General features: G+C 44.2%; 1 protein-coding gene and 1 non-coding gene across 4 annotated transcripts in view; both read left to right on the top strand.

The window, feature by feature from the left end:
- Positions 1 to 3,451: 3,451 nt before the first annotated feature.
- On the top strand, positions 3,452 to 3,523 carry Trnaw-cca. The gene has a single exon. It is a non-coding gene; the product is annotated as a tRNA-Trp (tRNA).
- A 9,574-nt stretch (positions 3,524 to 13,097) lies between these two features.
- Znf287 (zinc finger protein 287) overlaps positions 13,098 to 20,716 on the top strand; it is a 19,136-nt gene continuing 11,517 nt past the window's right edge. Inside the window, exons 1-4 of one of the 3 annotated variants that reach the window (XM_005349882.3) lie at positions 13,098 to 13,335; positions 13,867 to 13,948; positions 17,323 to 17,924; positions 18,540 to 18,631. In XM_005349882.3, coding sequence (XP_005349939.1) covers positions 17,522 to 17,924; positions 18,540 to 18,631 — 495 coding nt within the window. In that variant the 5' untranslated portion in view covers positions 13,098 to 13,335; positions 13,867 to 13,948; positions 17,323 to 17,521. Of the gene's footprint in view, positions 13,336 to 13,866; positions 13,949 to 17,322; positions 17,925 to 18,539; positions 18,632 to 20,716 lie in introns of those variants that run through there. The other 2 variants (XM_026780436.1, XM_013347405.2) reach the window with 2 other exon arrangements.

The following is a 20,716-nucleotide window of genomic DNA, read 5'->3' on the forward strand; positions in this document are numbered from 1 at the left end:
GGTGCCTCATTGGGGGCCTGTCCCTGAAAGGGATTATGGTATCAGAGGCCCTATTTTTTTTTCTTACTCCCTTAACTGTAATGTGGACTTGGGTCACGCCTGCCATAATTCACTTCTTTCTCATCACATACCAGTGCAAGAAGGCCAGTTGATCATGTACTGGAACCATCTAGTCTTTGAGCCAAAATAAGCCTCTCTCCTTGTAAGCTGACTGCCTCAAGCTCTTTGTTACAGTAACTGGATGCCTGGGTTAAACACATTATGGAATCACATGGGACAAAAAACCAAGTACTTTCCCTCTAGATTAGTTTGACAAAGACTGGGCCCCTGTTTGAATTCTCCAGTTCTCTCTGTGTTTGCTGTCTGACTATCACATGATTCCTTGCTAGTCTGTAGTCTGTTGTGTGTCTATTGACACCTGCCTGATTACTTACTGTCTGACTCTGTGTCAGTAACAAGGGATATTGTTCTGTATTTAACAGCATGGAAAAACATCACAGGGGAAGGAGTGAGGGACGCTTTGCAGAGTTTTACAAGAGGTCAGGTACTGACTCCAACTGATTCAGATAGCAAACAGGATTGCCAACGCACCATTTACCAAACAGTAGCTACATTTTGCTTCCAGCACGCATGGCAGATGGATGTTTGCTGTATAAGATCACTTTTGGCCTGTTTGTTGTTTTCAGCAAATGATTATAACATCCACACATGCAATTGTCTCTCTGTTGTGGAGGTCCCTGCAAATGCCACAGCAGCAGACCCACATGAGACAAGAAGGCAGTCTGGTTCAACACGACTTAGTTAGCCAGTGTTGGCTGAACTTCTGAGTCTGACCCTGGGCAGTTAACTTTTTTTTTTTTTTTTTTTTTTTGGTTTTTCGAGACAGGGCTGGCCTCGAACTCCCAGAGATCCGCCTGCCTCTGCCTCCCGAGTGCTGGGATTAAAGGCGTGCGCCACCACCACCCGGCAGTTAACTTTTGATATATTTAAACACAATACAACTTTGGAGAAAAGTTTTCTGGCGATAGTTATCACAATAATGCTTAAGGCATGACTATACCAAAACTCTTTTGCAGAGTACATGTGACCACTTCCATAAAAATGGATTTTATTGACTGAGAAACAATACTTGGATAAAAGTCTGTGGGGAATGAGTCTGGGATAAACATAGTGATCTGGGGGTTCGGGTAAGGCCTGGCCCTACAGATAGCATAGATTACCGGTGATGAGCTGCATCCATTTGCAGCTCTCTGGGTGGAAGCAGGTATACATCTCTTCTACTGAAGAGACAAGCCTACATTTTAACACTTTTGGCTTCCCTAGTGTTTATCTGTGTGCACCAGGACCTCATGCCCTCTACACTAGGTCAATGGCATGAAAAACTATATAATTTAAGATTAGAGCTATATGTTAGCCTACGTTGTTAAAACTGATTACATGGAAAATGCAAGACATGACCTTATAAAGTTTAAAGAAATCAGAAGATGACCCTTTAAAATCAAATGTTCTGTGTCTTAGAGCACTTGAAGGGGGAGAAGGACCTTCTGTCTGTTGTCAGTCCCTGGTTCCAGCACCATGTGCTGTTTATGTTCCCTGAGGGGCAAGCTCTGGAGATGGGATTCGACTCTCTTACTTCTGACCCAAGTGTGTTTGTTTTGGTGTGCTCTAAAGCCCCTGTCCCAAGTCAGGATGGTTCAAGGAAAAAAAAACAAAACTGCCCAAGAGTAAAAGCATTGTGTCAGTAAGGACCTCTGAAGGGGTCTGGTGCCCTCTCCTGGCCTGCAGGCATACACACAGAAAGAATATTGATTGCTAGCATCTGTCTCTTGTGCTGTGCCTGCGAGTATGCCAGTCAAACAATGAGATTCTATTGAGGTGGCAGCAGAGATGCAGAAGATGCTGCCCCCTAAGAAGAGGAGCATCCAGGATAAGGAAGAGTTTGTACCACTCTGTGCTAGCAAAGGGAATACATTCTTAGAAGCTGATGAGAAGACACTGCAGTTAAACAGAGACTGTGTTAGAACAAGCTTGGGTTAGATGCTCAAAGAAACTGCAAATCACTTATTGTGAAGAAAATTTATAGTGTAAATTTAGAAAAGAAAAGGATACCCAAAACATAAAATACATTGAACTGTTTTCTAGTCAGAAGGTGGTGGTATACCGGAAGGACAAGAGCCCACCCAAAGGGACATATAATGGCTGGAGTTAAACATTTTCAGCAACGGAATGAAGAATAAAACTCTATGAATTAACAATATCCATGGGTCTGTATGGGCAAATAAGTAATTGAATTGCTGCCTTAATTAGGGTTTCTGTTGCTGCAAAACACCATGGCCAAAAAGCGAGTAGTTGGGAAGGAAAGGGTTTATTTGGCTTACACTTCCACATGCTAGTCCATCACTGAGGGAAGCCAAGATAGGAGCTCAAACAGGGCAGGCACCATGGCCATGGAGGGTGCTGCTTACCCGCACTGCTATAAACAGGTTTTCTTATAGAACCCAGGACCACCACCCAGGGGCGGCACCACCCACAATGGAAAATGCTCTACAGGCTGGTGTGCAGCCGATCTTACGGAGGCATTCTCTCAGATGGCTAAAGATTGTATTAAGTTGACATAAATCTAGCCAGTGCAAATACATGCAAAGCCAGCTTTCTCTCAAAGGAGAAATAGAAAAAGAACTGCAAAAGAAACTCGCCATTAGTCAAATACCACAGTAATAGTTGTTGCACACAAAATGTATACTCAATCCGTGGCGGCAAGAGTGCGAAGAAAAGTGCGAGGTCGATAGTATGCCCACCCCTAGCTCTTTATTATTGTAAAAGGGAGGAGAGTGGCTTTACAATGCAGAAACTCAGCCGGACCCCTTGCAACCACGCAATCGAAGTGGTAAAGCCTGCTAACGGCGTGCACCTCCTCCGCCTCGGGATGCTGAGATGGGCACGCCATTCCCTTAGAGGATGAGGAGGGGAGAATGTGAGGGAAAGCAGATGGATAGTAAACCTCCCGAAGACTAAAAGTGAGCTACGTCTCAGACAAAGAGAGTGCGCCCGTAGCGGTAAAACCACGCCCTAAGAGCGGGCAGGGCTGAGACTGCAGAGCTGGCTCCGCCCCTTCACCTGGCTGTCAGGAGCGGAACGCTTATAGCGGTGGGTGTGGTTACTATTTTTTATGATGCTACTCTTTTCCATGATATCCAGTTTTCAGCACTTTTAAGTTTTATAGCTAGAGAAGGAAGAGAAAAAAAAATGGCACAACTCGGAGCGTTCTGTTCCAGTGCTGTTTCAGAGTCATCTGGGGCGGTTTTCCTTGCTCCCCCGCCCTGGGGACAGGACCTGCCTCGCGGCTGCCTCCGCAACCCTCCGCGCAGGTCCCGGAGGAGGAGGAGGAGTTGCACCTGGAAGCTGCCAGAATGTTGGAGTGTTAGAGGATCAAAAATCTTCTTGCGTCCGGGACCTCGTGGCGCAATGGTAGCGCGTCTGACTCCAGATCAGAAGGTTGCGTGTTCAAATCACGTCGGGGTCATATGTACCTCTTTTCCCGTGATAGTTTGTTGTTTCGGTGAACTAGAGAGGCCACAGTGGTGATATTTTCAAATATATAGAAAAGACTTACCCAAAGTTTCTCTACCCTGACAGAGAACTTGACTCCTTAAATGCAAATCCACCTCCACCACTACTATGGCAATGAAGCGAAAATTCCAAATCAGTTCACAGAAGGTGACACAAACAGGGGCTAGAAACGTAGCTCAGTTGGCAGAGCGCTTGTATAAGTCATTTAATAAATATATGAACAGAAACAACAGAATGAAAGTTAAATTTTAAATTAAACTCTGAGTTGTGTTAGATTGGCTGGTTAGGTTTATTCTGGGTGTCGGGGCTTAATACATTTAAGCTGAGGTTGGGGACCAAAAACTTTTCGCTGAAGTCTTTTGCTCTCCACTTCAAGTCCTTCACTTTCCAAGCTGTGGAGTACAGCGGAGACTAAAACAGGAATGACCGGAATTAAAATGATGATAAAAGAATTTTTTTTTCCACTCAGCTGGCTTAGGGAGGTTTTCTGGCACTTTCGTGACGCTGGTGTTTTTTAGCATAACTAAAGTAGCAGGTTTTAAGTGGATTCTAAGTCTTGGTCCCCCTAAGACAGGAAACAGCTTTGCATTCCTTCACAACTCCTATAATTCATGTTTAATTCAGTGCTAAATATAAACTCTAAATTCATTAGACTCTTCAACCTTTCAAACTTTTTATAGTCAATGAATTTCTCTTCAGCGTTCTACCCTTAGGATTAATTCTGTGGAAACGCTTTTAATATCTAATGTTCAAGATTGTGAATTGATAAAAATTTCCCCTTCTCGTATGAATAAATGAGATTCTAGAAGGCCTAGTTGTCAGGTAATATTCTATCTTTGCAATTTCCTCTTTATTGTAAAAGCAGATTTTGCTGGTGTGTATGTGTGTGTGTACAGGTTTTCAGTAGTCGGTTTTAAACTTGAACTCATTTAAAATTAGCAAGGATTTGTTTCCCGGTTATACAAATATCAAAATAATCGTACGTTTTATAAAAGTCGAGACAAAAGTGTGTATTTACACACACGCACTCTAGTCAGCTTCATCACTACAATAAGGGGTTAATTTCATACAGAAAAAAAAAACAACGTATTAACTCACAGCCACGGAGGCTGAAGGTGCAAACAGTATAGTACGAACTCTGACAGAGGTCCCAGAATCGTGTGGGAGAGGAATGGTCACTTCCTGAACACTAAACTCAGAGAGATCGAGAGAGACAGGCTCACTCCTTTCATAACAAGGCAGTCATGAGAACTAGGAAGAAAACTGTCAGTCATCCTCATCAACTTAGACCATGAAACCCAATATGGACAGTTCAACAGAACCGCCATATACGGGCTGCCCATGCATGCTTCAGCATTGCCAGGGCAGTCATGAGAACTAACTACCCAGGGCTTGTAGGACAATTCCCATCTCCAGTGACTGCCAGACCCCCACAAGGCCCCTTCTCCTAAGGTTCTGTCCCTGCTCCAATCATGCATTCTGCAAGGCGCGTTCTGTTCTGCCCCTCCGATCCCACCACACTGAGGACGAGATACACCCGCGCAGGAACACGTTTCAGGTGACTGGCTTATGTCTCTGAGCCAGGGCAGCCGCCTCAGCGGGTGCCCACTGAGTGGTTGACATTATGACCCTTTGATTGGAGGGATTTCGAGCTTATACTATACTAAAGGTGGGAAATACTATACTTATACTAAATACTATACTTATACTAAAGGTGGGAAAACTACTGAGTATTTCCAAGTGAAATTAATTCTCTAAGGTTTAAGACGGAAGCTGAAGAGAGCCCAACTTGCAGTCTAGCACTGCCCCCTGGTGGCTAATGGGAAAATGACATGAACACTAGACTTGCCCACGGTTTTAACAACACACGGAACCAACTTGCACACCAGGGTATCTTCACCTGTCTGCTGGTACATCTTTTCCAAGTCTGTAAGATTCAATGTCTTAGAGATGCTTTCTAGAAGAAGCCACTGTTCCAAAGTAGTCTGTCAGATTGAATTTATGAGAACCAGAGTCAAGACCTGGGTCACAGGATTAGCGGGGCCTGGTTACCATCACAGCTGTGTATGGTTACACCTTATACGATCCATTTTGCCTGTCTCGTTTCATTCTGGGCAGGGCATAAGCCAATCTCTCAGGTGCAAGGTATCTCCCTGAGCCAGACTGCCTGCTAGCAGGAGGCTATAGCCCATTGTTCTGTTTTTCCAGAAAAAAACCCACAAAAATAAAAGTCAAAATTAACAAGCAAAAGATCAATAAGATAAGAGAGAGAGCGAGAACCAAAAAGAAAAATGAAACAAAAAATCCACTGAACTGATTTGTTCATTTTGTGTTAACCCATTAATTACTCCTTGACATAGCACCTGCCCTGCAGTATGGTTGACTTGCCCAGTGACGCTCCACTGGAGAACACTGGTTTTCCCTTGGTCAGTGGGTGTCAGTTGTAGGTACCATCCTGGTTCAGAGTGTGAGTCCTATCAAGCTCCCCCTCTCAGTGCTAGGACCCGGTTTAACCTGAACCTGTGCAGGCCGTGTGCATGCTGCCAGTCTCTGTGAGCTCATGTGAACATGACTTCTGCTGAGTCTGGAAGTCTGTTTCCTTGGAATCATCCATTGCCTCCGGCTCTCACAATCTGTCTGTAGCTGCCTGAGTCTTGTAGGGCGGGATTTGATGAAAACATCCCGTTTAGGACCGAGGGCGCTCCAAAGTCCGTCTTTGCACGGTATCCAATTGTGAGTCCCTGTGTTAATTCCCATCTACAGCAAGGAAAAGCTTCTCTAATGTGAACTGAGGAAGTCACTGATCTACAGGTACGGCGGTACGTCTGTAGGAGTCATTTTATTGCTATGTCCCTTTAACAGAATTTAACAGTATTTGCTTTTCCCCTAGGCCCAGGGCTTATCTAGTCTCAGGCTCCTGGACACTCTAATAGCATCAGGTATGGGTTCTTTCTCATGGAGTGGGTCTTAAATCCAATCAGAGTGGTTGGTTATCCCTATAATCTAAATCTAGATAATCATCTAGATAATCTAAATCTAGATAATCGTCTAGATAATCTAAATCTAGATAATCTAAATCTAGATAATCTCTCACAAGCAGGGGTCAGAGTTTGTCTTGTAGGTGAGTCTAGATCCTGTCCAGCTAACAGTAAGTTGACATCCCATGGCCATCCCTTGTCAAGTTGACACCCAAACAATATGGTATTTAAATAATCACCTTCCACCCTTGTCCCCATAGGCTCACATCCATCTCACAATGCAAAATGTAGTCATCAAAAGTCCCCATGATCTTTAAGTTCAACACTCTTCAAAAGTCCCCGTTTCACCTGAGAGCTAAGGCAGTCCCTGAACTGTGAGTACCTTATAGTCAAAAGTAAGCTACATAGTTATGATATATAGTGGTGTAAAATAAGCATTTCATCCCAAGAGGAAAGGATGGAGGCAGAGCAAGGAACGATCACGTCAAAGCAAGACCCAAACCAGTAAAGAAAAAGTCAGATCCTCCAGGTTCAGGTCTGGAAAGAGAGAATAACTCCCAAAAGCTCCTCTGATCTTCACATGCACACACACACACACACACACACACACACGCATATGCACACACACGTATACCACACACACGCGTGTGTGATGTATGTGTGTGTATAATCATACACACACAAAATAAAGAAATGTAAAGAAAGGCTCAGCCCAGATAGACTGCAAAATCTGACCATACTCTAAGAAAGAACTAACATAGAAAAGGAAGGACTACTTCCAAACTCTTTTTATGAAGCCAGTATTATCCTGATACCAAAGGCAGATAAAAGCACAGTAAAAAAAAAGATTACACAACAATCTCCCCTGATAAGCAGAGATTAAAAACATACCCAATAAAATACAATTGAATTCAAGAACACATCAAAAAGAGCTTTCACCACAATCAATTTGGCTTCATTTCAGGGTTGCAGGGACAACCTAATTAGTATCTATAATAAATAACATAGACTCCAGGATGAAAGTCACACAAGCATTTCAACAGATGCAGGAAAGGCCTTTGACAAACTCTAACATCCCTTCATCTTAAAGAAAAAAAGACGCTGGGAATAGAAGGAGCACATATAGACATAATAAAGGCTATTTACGACAATTCTATAGGCAGAAAAGCCGGAAGTATTTCCACCAGAACCAAGAACAAGACAAGGGTGTCCAAACTTTCCACCCCTGTTCAAAAATAGTCCTTAAAGTCTGAGAGCAACAAGGCATGAGGAAAACATAAAGAGAATACACGTAGGAAAGGGCAAGGTTCAAGGACACTTACAGACTCTGGTGGTTTGAATGTAATTGGCCCCCAGAAGCTCATATGGAGTGACACTATTAGGGGTGTGGCTTTGTTGGAGACAGTGCGTCATTATGAGGGTGGACTTTGAGGTCTCATATATGCTCATGCCACACCTAGAGTCTCAGAGTACTTTGTGTTGTCTGCAGGATCAAGATGTAGCCCCTCCTCTCTCAGCTCCCTCTCCAGCACCATGTCTGCCTGTGTGCTACTGTGTCCCGCCATAATGATAATGGACTAAACCTCTGAGCTATAAGCAAGCCCTAACTAAATGCTTTCCTTTATAAGAGTTGCCATGGTCACAGTGTCTCTGCACAGCAATAGAAACCCTAACTAAGACACAGATGATATGATTCTATATGTAAAATGCTAAATACTCCACCGGGAAACTGTCAAGAGTCAATAAACATTTTTAGTACACTGACAGGACATAAATTTAACATACAAAATCAGAAACCTTAATATACACCAATGCTAAGCATACAGAAGCAGAAATCAGAGAAACGATACTATTCACAATAGCCTCAAAAACAATAAAACACCTTGGAATAAACCTAACCAAGGAAGTGAAATTTTTATACAAAGCAAACTTTAAAATGGCAAAGGAAGGAATTGAGGAAAACACAAGAAAGACCTCCCATATTCATGGGTTGGAAGAATTAATACTCTAAAAATGACATCCTACCAAAATCAATCTACAGATTTAAAGCAACACCCATCAAAATCCTGGGGCCAGTCTTCACAGAATGAGAGAAAGCAATCTTAAAGTCCATATGGAGTATCAGGCGTGGAGATGTATACCTTTAATCCCAGCACTCAGGAGTCAGAAGCAAGGGAATCCTTTTTAGTCCAAGGCCAGGCTGGTCTACACAGCAAGTTCCTGGATATCTAGATCCCCATGGTGAGATCCTGTATCCAAGAAAAGCATCAAATGAAAACATAAAATAATCTAGACAGCCAAAACCACCATGAGCAAAAGCAATAATGCAAGCAGTAGCATGCTATCTGATTTCAAGCCATACTACAGTCGTAGGAGAAACAGCATTGTACTGACCAGAAACAGATAGGTAGGTCTGCGGGCTAGAATAGAGGAGCCACACACATCTACAGCCACCTGATTTTTTTAATTAAAATATAATTAAATAATTCCCCCTCTTACCTTTCCTCTAACCCCTTTCATGACCCCCCCACTCCCTTTCAAATGCTTGGCCTCCTGTTTTTTAATTGCTATTGTTATACACACACACAATCAGTGTTAGTTCTGCTGCTGTTGTCAACTTGACACGCAAACTAGAGCCATCTGAAAGGAGAGGATCTTAATTGAGAAGATGCTTCCAGAAGATCCAGCTGTAAGGCATTTTCTTAGTGATTGAAGGGGAGGACCCAGTCCACTGTGAGTTGTTCTATCCCTGGGCTGATGGTCCTATATTCTAATAGAAGGCAGGCTGAGCAAGCCATGAGGAGCAAGCCAGTAAGCAGCTCCCCTCCATAGCCTCTGCATCAGCTCCTGCCTCCAGGTTCCTGCCCTGTTTGAGTTCCTGTACTAACTTCCTTTGATGAAGAGCAATGATGTGGAAGTGTAAGCGGAATAAACCCTTTCTTCTCCAGCTTGACTTTTGGTCATGGTGTTTCATCACAGCAATAGTAACCCTAACTAAGGCAGTGGGAGTAGAAACTGGTACAATAACTATGAAAATTGCCATAGAATTTCCTCAAGAAGACCTCCCATCCTCATAGATCAGTGAAATTAATATTGTGGAAATGGCCATATTACCAAAACTAATCTACAAATGAAACACAATCCTTACTGACATACCAATGGCATTCTCCACAGGAACGGGGAGGATCATAAAGTTCATATGGAAACACAAATACCATGGATACCCTAATCAATTTTAAGCAGAAAGACATAGTTTTCACATGACCTAGTTTCAAAATATTTTACAGAGCCATAATGACAAAAACAGAAATATAATAGAGGACACAGGCACAGACGCCCTATTCAATAAATGATGCTGGTTAAACTAGATATTCATCTTCAGAAGAATGAAATTATCTTTCATCAATTCAAACTGGATCAAAGACCCTACCTTGAAATCATAAATGTTGAAACTGATAGAGGAAAATATAGGGGAAACATTTTGGAATATAGGTTTATGCAAGAAATTTCTGACTAGCACAGCAATTAGGCCCAGCAATTGGCAAACTGGTGATAGGGGAGAGTCTTCTGGCTTGTATTAATTTCATTGGTTAAATAAAGAGACTGCCTTGGCCCTTTAATAGGACATAAAATTAGGTAGGCAGAGTAAACAGAACAGAATGCTGGGAGAAAGATGCTGAGTCAAGGAGTCGCCACTCCAGACAGACGCAGGTTAAGATCTTCCCTCGTAAGCCACCTCGTGGGCTACACAGATTATTAGAAATGGGTTAGTCCAGGTGCGAGAGTTAGCCTAGAAGAGGCTGGAACTAATGGGCCAAGCAGTGTTTAAAAGAATACAGTTTCCATGTAATTATTTCCGGTAAAGCTAGCCGGGTGGCGGGATGCAGCCCAGCCCGCCAATCATATTACAACAAACTGGATTATTTTGAAACACTGGTTTTCAATCTTCCTAACGCTGTGACCCTTTAATACAGTTCCTCATGTTGTGGCGACCCTCAGCCATAAAATTATTTTTGTTGCTACTTCATAACTGTTATTTTGCTACCATTATGAATCATATTGTAAATATCTATGCTTTCTGATGGTCTTAGGTGACCCCTCTGAAAGGGTCATTAGAGGCTGAATAACCCCTACTGCTTTTGGGGGGCAGCCTCCAGCAGCACAGGGTTACCTGGGGGGCCAGCCTCCAGCAGCACAGGGTTACCTGGGGGGCCAGCCTCCAGCAGCACAGGGCTTTCACAGGAATCCACGGAGTCGGCGAGGTTAAACTTTTCTATCTGAGGGGGTTAGAGAAAAGGGCACTCACAAGCTCTCTTAATCGTTTCCTTCCTTATTCTCTCTCTATAGTCTCTCTCCTCTCATGCTGTTTTACACATTTTATACCCCAACAGAATCTTCCAGACAGTACAAGAATCAAAATGGTTGCATTCCATTTTTCAAGTGAATGATTATAGGTTAAAACATGTTTTTCATCTCCCTTCATGACTAAACATTTTATGTATTACAGGTGAAAAACAGATTATCCCAAGAGCCCACATACATTCATACCCAAGCAACTTGTTACAGATTAACCATGGGGGCAAACAAGGTGTTCTCATCGGGTCATTTCCTGGCAGATTGCTTTTTGCAATTACAAAGAAAGGGCCAATTACTTTATTACTTATCTTGAAAGGTAATCTTATAAGGAATCACAAACCTAAACTTTTATATATGAAAAATAATTATTCCGCTCTATTTTAAGTCTTTAGGGTGCATATCCATTCACTAATAGTATAGTATATGTGTGTATACATATACATCAGGAGATTGAGGGCAGAAACAGGTATAAGGAATTAATCATCACGTTTGGTCATTAACCAAATTTCGCAAGGAGAGTACGGCAGCCAGTAATAATTGGGCTGCTTTGTTCTTGTTCCTTAACCTTAAAGAGTTCCGCATTCAGCTATGTGTCTTTCTAAAACTTTCTCTGTGCCTTTACTTGTATAATAGTCCATTATTAACATTTTTAGTTACATATGTGTGTGCCTGTGCATTATGTATGTGTGTCCCATGTATGCAGGAGCCTGTGGAGGTCAGAAGAGGCAGCAGATTCCCTGGAGTTACAGACAACTTTGAGTCATCTTGTGGGTGCTAGAAGCTGAAACCAGGTCTTCTGTGAGAATAATAAGCACTCTTAATTCCTAAGCCATCTCTCCATTCTTGTCTTTTCCATGTCATGTAGCCCGTGCTAACCTTGAACTGACTGCGTACACTTGGCTGGCCTCACACAGAGACTCAACTCTCCCCTACTTTTGCATTTGGTTTTGATGATCCCATGAGTTTAACTGGTTTTGCTTTTGTGAGCATGAGTAGGGAAAGAAATTGATATTTTAGCATTGGGGGAGTCCACACAGAAATTCTGGAAATACAAGAAAAAGAAACTCAGTGAATGGAACAGGAAAGCAGTGGAAATACCACCAATAGATTTGGCCAAGCAGAATAAAGAACATCAAGGATGGAGGATAAAATTGCGTGTATTCAAACTCAATAAGAATTTTTTAATGAGTATCACACTGTCCAGGAAGTCTGGGACGCAATCAAAAGACCAAACCAAAGGATGCACAGAAGAAGGAGCTGAAACACTGAAGATAGAGAAATTGTCTATTAGTGGAACCCGAGGGTCCCTGTTGTAAATATTATTTTAAGATGTTTACATTTTTTGTGCTGTAGAACATTCTTTAATGATGAAAAGATGTGTTGCATTCTTTTATGTTGCACTTGTTTAATTCTGTGAAGCTGTGTTACTTTGCCTGTCTAAAACATCTGACTGGTCTAATAAAGAGCTGAGCAGCTGATAGCTAGGCAGGAGAAAGGCAAGGCGGGGCTGCCAGGCAGAAAGAACAAATAGCAGGGAAAATCTGGGAGCCAGGTAGGATAAGCAAGAGAGGAAAAAGGAGCGAGAAAAGAAGGGGTCAGCCACCCAACCAGACATGGAATAAGAAGAAAGGATATGCATAAATAGAGAAAGGTAAAAGCCCAAGGGCAGTAGATAGATGGGATAATTTTTTTTAAAAAAAGCCAAGCTAAGACCAGGCATTTATAAGAAATAATAAGCCTCAGGGTGATCGGGTGATTAATTTGGGAGCTGGGTAGTGGGCTCCCCCAAAACAGCCCAAAGAGCAAAAGAGTAAAAAACATTGAACTTCAGTTCCCAGTGTCAAATTCTTGAGTAGACAATCAGTCATTAAGTATTTATGCACAGTACACCCTGAAAGAGCAGTGTGCATTTTCCTCCTCAACGCCTCTACAGCCCTGAGTAGTAAGAAGCCGGCTTTACTCTTCAAGCGCTTTCCCAGATGCTGTTAAAGCCCCGATGTCCAAGTCATGTGGCATGCCTGTCACTGCCCAGGGAAATTTTAAAGTTCCCTTCAAAACCTTGCAGCTTACAAGCAAGTCATGGTGATGGGTGGAGGAGGTTACCATGGAGACAGGTCCAGGGCCAGGGGCTCGGGATGGGGAGGCCCGGGTTCAGCTTCCCATTGGCTCTATGGACGCGCAGCGTTCCAGTAGCACATGCGCAGTGGTGCCGAGGCGAGGTCGCTGCGAAGCCCAGGCTCTGGGGGTTCCGGCCCGGGCCTCTGGGGACCGAGCTGGGACTGGCGCGTCCTGGCGGCTCCCGGCTCCTCCCGGAGAGGATAACGGTGAAGCTGAGCCCCCCCCGTGCAACTCCGGGTCGAGCCTGCCACGCAGGCGCCGGCCACGCCGCCGCCATTGTTGCCCGTGCTGCGTGGACGGGGCCGAGTGACAGGTACTGATGTTCCCGAGAGTGTCCACGGGGAGGCCGGGCCGGGGCGAGGCCGGGAAGGGGAGGCGGCTGGAGGCGAGGCCTGAGCATCTCCTCGGGGCATGGCTGCGGATGGGCTGGGAGTTGGAGCCCTGGACGAGTGCCTGTGGGTTCTTCTCCGCGTCTGGATACTTGCAGGGTTGGCTTTGGGGACCGTGCTCTCGGTTTATACTTGAGGAGGCTCCTGAAACGGCCTCCAATCACGGTCCAACAGGCCGGTTTTCCCGGCTCAGAGAGTAGACTATGCAAGGCAGATAAATAGATCGCCTTGGCCCCACCCCCACGAGGGTGTTTGGAAACCTCCAGTTTGTCCCAGTAATCGCAGATTTGCTCTGTTGCTGAGAACATCGGGAACATCAGTGACTAAGACAGTGAAACGTTTCTTTCTGTAGGATGATTAGTTTTTAATAAGTTAGAAATTAACCATTCTGCTAATAATTCTTTGAATTATTGCCTCTGCCACCACTTGCACCTCTGGGATGAATATAACCTAAGTCCAAGGACAGAGGGAAGGAAGACAAGGGTGAATCCGATGTGTCTGTCTGTGCACTCTGCAGAGTCTGCCTCTGTGCGTATGGTGAGTAGCATCGTACACCAGGAATTCTTTAGCTTATGGTCCATTCTTTTTATTTTTCGAGACAGGGTTTCTCTGTAGCTTTGGAGCCTGTCCTGGAACTAGCTCTTGTAGACCAGGCTGGCCTCAAACTCACAAAGATCCGCCTGTGTCTGCCTCCCTAGTGCTGGGATTAAAGGTGTGTGCCACCGCCGCCAGGCGTATGGTCCATTATGCTGGATAGTTTTAGGTCAGCTTGACACAAGCTATAGTCATCTGAAAGGAGGGCCCCTCAATTGAGGAAAAGACTCCTTAAGACTGAACCCTAAGCACACCTGTGGAGCATTTTCTTTTGATTGATAGATAGAGCAGGGCCCAGCCCATTGTGTTTGGAGCCATATGTGGGCAAGTCGTCCTGGGTTCTATAAGAAAGCAGACTAAGCAAGCCGCAGAGATCAACCCAGTAAGAAGCACCCTCCATGGCCTCTGCATCATTTCTTGCCTCCAGGTCCCTGCCCTGTTTGAATTCCTGTCCTGACTTCCTTTGACGAAAAGTGTGATGTGGAAGTATAAGCCAAATAAACCCCTTCCTCGCGAGTTGCTTTCGCCCATGGTGTTTCATCCCAGCAATAGTAACCCTAACTAAGAAACAGGAGCTAGAAGTGGGTGTTCCTATCACAGACCTGTCCATGTTGTTTTAGCGAGGATTGTGGAAGGACGTTGGAACTTTGGGTTAGAAAAGTCATTGAGTTTCGAGAGCTCAGTCGGTTGTTCTGTAGGAGCTGAAGGTAAAAGTGTGGAGAATATGGCAGATGATGGAGGCCTGCTTGTGAAGCTTCAGAGGGAAGCAAACTTGGCATTTTGTGTGGAGGATCTTTGGTGTCTGGTCAGCTGCAACTGAATAGTCTTCTGTGATTCGGAAGAGACCGGCGTCACTGAGGTGAAGTCTTCTGGGAAGTATCTCCTCGGGGTCACGCACACAGAAGCTGTGCCAGAGGCAACCAAGGTTCTGTGGACAGCTGAAATTGGCAGAGGAAGAGTCATTCAGATGGTACTGGTTTTGATGACGTACATGAAGGAGTCCTGAAGAACAGCTTAGGCTTGGCACTGTGTGGCAGGGCCAGCATCCCTGAAGAAAGTCCAAGAGAGGCTGTCTTAGGGTTTCTCTTGCTGTGACGAAACACCGTGACCAGAAAGCAAACTGAGGAGGAAAGGGTTTATTTGGTTTACATTTCCACATCGCTGTTCATCGTTGAAGGAAGTCAGGACAGGAACTCAAATGGAACAGGAACCTGGAGGCAGGAGCTGATTCAGAGGCCATGGAGGGGTGCTGCTGTCTGGCTTGCTCCCCTGGCTTGCTCCACCTACTTTCTAATAGAACCCAGGACCACCAGCTCAGGGATGGAATGACCCACAGTGGACTGGGCCCTTCCCCCATCAATCACTAGTTAAGAAAATGCCTTACAGCTGAATCTTACAGAGGCATCTTCTCCGTAGAGGTTCCTCCTTTTGGATTACTCTAGCTTGTGTGTCAAGTTGATGTAAGAGTAGCCAGCACAGAGGCTATTGGTGAAAGTACAACCCAGTGTCAGCAAGAGACCCCAGCATTTTTGAGTACCATAGGTGATCACCAAGACACAGCAGCAGCAGTGGAGTGAAGCCAGCGGGAGCCTAGAAGACGAGCTGTGTGTGCTGCGGAGAGCAGAGTCAGAAGTGACCCAGGCCTTTTGGAGGAGCCCAGAAGAGTGGGAGTGGGTCCCAGACATTGGACATTGAGTTATTTACACAACTGAAAGTTTTTCTTTTGTGTGTGTGTTTGTTTTGTTCTGCCCTGAAACTCATTCTGTAGACCAGGCTGGCCTTGAACTCACAGATCGACCTGCCTCTGCAGCCTCCGAGTGCTGGGATTAAAGGTGTGTGCCACCACCACTCAGCTGGTTTTGCTTCGGTTTGTTGTGACTGTGCTCTGGTTCTCTCCTCTTGAAATAAGAAAGTATTTAACTTATTTTTTATTTTTAGGAGCCCACAGTTGAGAGAGACTTTGGATTTTAAAAGAAACTAAATATTTTAAAGTGTTTGATTTTTGTAATACTTGTGGAACTTTTTAAGTTTGAAAATGTTGTATATTGTGATATTGTTGTAGAATATTATTTTAACTAGGCAAAGATTGTTACATTTATTTATTCTTGGGAATATTACTTTAATTGTAAAAGTGTGTCATTTGGGTATACTGCATTTGTTTAATGATGTAAAGATGTGTGTTTTTTAATATTTATTTATTTATTTATTTATTTATTATGTATGCAATATTCTGTCTGTGTCTATGCCTGCAGGCCAGAAGAGGGCACCAGACCCCATTACAGATGGTTGTGAGCCACCATGTGGTTGCTGGGAATTGAACTCAGGACCTTTGGTAGAGCAGTCAATGCTTTTAACCTCTGAGCCATCTCTCCAGCCCCAAAGATGTGTGTTTAATCATGTAAAGATGTGTTACACTTGTTTTACCTTGCCTGCCTAAGTACCTGATTGATCTAATAAAAAGCCGAATGTCCAATAGCTAGGCGGAAGAGGGATAGGCTGAGCTCTGGGGCAGACAGAACAAATAGGAAAAAAGAACAAGAGAAGAAAGAAGAGAACGAGGCTAAGGAGAGGGACACCCAGGGCCAGAAGCCAGGCATCACCAGCCAGACACAAGAAGCAGTGAAAGTAACACATGCAGAAAGAAAGAAAAGTAAAAAGCCCTGAGGCAAAAGGTAGGTCAAGAAACAGGTCAATTTGTTAAGAGAGCTAGCCCGAAAGGAGCCTAAGCTAGACCGTGCATTCATAACTAATAATTCTCCATGTCATGATTTGGGAGCTGGTTGGTGGTCCAAAAGAAAAAGCCTAGTACATGATGTCATTATTAATGTGTGATCTTGGGGATGAACAAGAAAAGAAAGTTGTGACTTAACAGTTATGTGTTCGTATATCAGTTGTGCTGGCTAGTTTTATGTCCACTTGACACAGCTATAGTTATCTGAAAGAAGGGAGCCTCAACTGAGGAAAAGACTCCATAAGACCATGCTGTAGGGCATTTTCTTCATTAGTGACTGATGGGGAGGACCCAGCCCAGTGTGGGTGGTGCTGTCCCTGGGCTGCTGGTCCTGGGTTCTATAAGAAAACAGGCTAAGCAAGCCATGGAGAGCAAGCCAGTAAACAGCACCCCTCCATGGCCTCTGCATCAGCTCCTGCCTCCAGGTTTCTGCCCTGTTTGAGTTTCTGTCCTGACTTCCTTCCTATGATGATGAACAGTGATGTGGAAGTGTAAGCCAAATACACCCTGTCCTCCCAAGGTGCTTTTGCTTGTGGTGTTTAGTCACAGCAATAGTAACCAAACTCTGGCAATTCTTGTGTTTCAGGGTCTCCTTCGTCATTTCAAGTTCTGGACTCAGAATCTGTTATAAGGTGCTAGCTTTTCTGTGGTTCCATTCTGGCCTTGGCTGCAGCAGCCCTTGAGGAGAAAAAAAATTATTATGACGGTAGCATGGGTCTTCAAGCAATTGGCTCAATACTGAAAAAATAAAGGATCCTACCAGATTGGTTCTCCTGTCTATAGCAATGTTAGCCTCAAGAAAGAGGATGGCCAATTCTTCGCGCTCACAAGTCTTTCTAATGTGGAAGCCAGACAAGGTTCAAAATGGGCCCTGCGGTGTTGAGAAGCAAACACTCACTACAAGACTCTTGCGTGACACTGAGACCTGTCGACAGAATTTTAGGAATTTTCCATACCCAGATGTGGCGGGTCCTCGGAAAGCGCTGAGTCAGCTCCGAGAGCTCTGCCGTCAGTGGCTGAGACCAGAGGTTCACTCCAAGGAGCAGATCCTGGAGCTGCTGGTGCTGGAGCAGTTCCTGGCCATCCTGCCCGGGGAGCTCAGGGCTTGGGTAAAGTCTCAGTGCCCAGAGAACACTGAGGAAGTGGTGACTCTGGTGGAGGATTTGACGCAGATTCTAGAAGAGGAAGGTGAGAACTGAACAGAGAGGGGCAGACTCCGTGGGTGGTTAGAGAAGACACGTAGCACCTCTGAGAGCAGCCCCTGCCCTAAATAAAGATCAGTGAGAATGAGCTTTAACATGAGGCCCATCCTGCATTGTGTCCTCTTCCGAGTACTTGGGCCACTGTGACTTGTAGAGGCTTGTACCATTATGCTAATAAACCATCAGTTTTATGAATTGGGTTTTACAAAAATATACTTCCAAAATAGAAGTGTTCAAAGATCATTCACGTATTTGAGACATCTCACAACTTTGTGTCTGAGATGTAGAGAGCAGGAGATGTACGTAGCCTGGCGGTGGAGGGCTGAATTCATGTACAAGGTTCAAGGTTCAATGCCAGCACCACCCCCCCAAAAAAATAGTAGAGAAATATGAATTTTCTGCATGTGCTCAATGCTGAAGCGGGCTTGTTTCTGCAGTCTGCACGGATGTGTTAGCACGGTCCTTGGCCTTTGCTCCGACTCTGGAGCATTAATGACGTTTTCAGTTGTCCTCTGCCTTCTCACGTTGAGAAAGTGTAGACATGCCTGGTAAAGTGTGTCCCAGACCATGCAAGCAGACTAATCATCATTGTCTTCCCCAGCTCCTCAGAATTCTGCCCTTCCCCAAGAAATCCCAGAGGAAGACCCCAAACATGCTTTCCAGGCAGGGTGGCTCAATGACTTGGTGACCAAAGTGAGTTTGACTTTCTTTTGTGATTTTAAATTTGCTTTTTAATGTATGAGGACATCTTGTCCTGGGCCTATAGCTGCTAAGCCCTCAAAAGCCTCATTCAGAACCTAGGCCTCAGTTTCTCTTGTAAGCACATGTGCCTCCCTTGTCCTCATCACTGTGACCTCAACCACCTTTATGGGGTAAAGGTTAAGAAGAGACTGACCCCACAGCCAATGGGATGGGGGAGGGAGGCAGTTGGCTCTGACCCTACAGCCAGATGGGATCTAGAGTAAGGGAGGTTGACTCTGCTATTAAATCTATGATTTGAGACAAGAGTCTTAACCACTCCTGGCCTAAGTTATACGGTGCCAAGAAGTAGACTTTACCTTTTGGATTGTGGGCTCTGAGTATGAGTTATCTGGTTATCCTAGATGATAGCAGTGGTTGCTAATATCTTTCTTCATCAAAAAGTAAAGGCCAAATATTCTGTGACCCGCTGTTAGAATGGTAGTCTTGAGGAATAACAACTCAAGCAACATTAAGAGGAGGATTTATTGGAGGGGGGTTTGTATATATGTGCGCATGTGTGTGTTTGTATGTAAAGCCTCTGTTACCTAGACTATGATTTTTTATAGATGATATAAACATATTTACTTGGAAAATCAGAAAACCAAGGGGAAATGTGTTAGAAATAATAGAAACAGACGTCTATAGAAAATAGCATGCAGAAATGTAACCCATGTTTTGTAAAGATCATATGATTAAAATGAAATATAAGATTTAATCAGTACCATACATGCATATACACAAAAAGAAAACCTTAAAATAGCTAGAACTAAGCCTAGTATGGATTTTGAAGTATTTTCATGTCCTTTGTCATTTTATGGGACATTAAAAAAAAAACTTGAATAATTGCAAAGCTGTTATCTCCCTAAATTATAAACTTAGTATGATTTTTCCTTCTCAGTTTTTCAGCTGGGCAGGGTTAAGGCAGTAATGTCCTGTATGCAAGGCCAGCATCGGCTACACACTAAGACCTTGACTCAGAGTTACAACTGAGAAAAAGGAGCACAACAGAGTAATGAAGAACCTAATGGTGCACAGCTTTAGTCCCAGCACTGGGGAACCAGAGGCAGGTGGATCTCTGTGAGTTCAAGACCAGCCTGGTCCGCAGTGAGTTCTAGGATATCCAGGGCTACATAGTAGAGACCCTGTCTTAAAAACATTTTTTGATGTCCCACTAAGAAACCCTATCTTGAAAAACAAACAAACAAAAAATGTTTTGGTTGTGAACCTAGCCTTTAAATGCTGAGCCATCTCTCTCCAGCCCCCTCAAAAATAAAAAAATAAAAGAAAATTATTTAACAGGAACACAAAGTAAAGGTGTCTACAGATGCAGCAGCCCCGCGGGAAGAACGAGAATGAACTCTGCGTGTCATTGTGGAGCATGTGCAGTGTTAATTACAGCCTGTTGAGTTTATTCTTCAGGCAAAACCAACCCTGTCACCCAGTTTTCATCCTTTCTTCTGGGTTTGAGAGGTGACTTGGTAGGCAAAGTGCTTGCCACACAAACATGAGGACCTGAGTTTGGGTCCCCAGAACCTACAGAAAGCTAGAAGTGGTGATGCATAACCCCAGAGCTCTAGTGCAAGATAGGCAGCAGAGACAGGAGAATTCCTGGGAGTTTGCAGGCCAAACAAGAGGTCCTGTCTCAGATAAGGTAGGGGGTGATGGCTGACACCTGAGATCTCCCTCTGACTGCCGCACTCCATGTCATAGGCATGTACACACACACACACACACACACACACACACACACACACACACACACAGAGTTATTTTCTTTTCCTTCCAGTGCTAGGAATGGAATCTGAGTCTAGAGTCTCCTAGACAAGGCGTCTACCACTGAGCTTCACCCAGCCCTTTCATTCTTTAAGATGGATCCATTAAGTGCATGTGCTAGTGTCTGCTGAAAATAATATATTCCACCTTATTTTTAAATGTCCTGTTAAGGACCTCTTAAGGACACTATGGAGTCAGCCACACATTGAATGAGGGTTTTCAGACCTTGGTTTGGTTGGTTGGTTGGTTGGTGGGTGGGTGGGT

The sequence above is a fragment of the Microtus ochrogaster genome, chromosome 7 (assembly GCF_000317375.1).
Source record: "Microtus ochrogaster isolate Prairie Vole_2 chromosome 7, MicOch1.0, whole genome shotgun sequence".
Lineage (NCBI taxonomy): Eukaryota > Metazoa > Chordata > Mammalia > Rodentia > Cricetidae > Microtus > Microtus ochrogaster.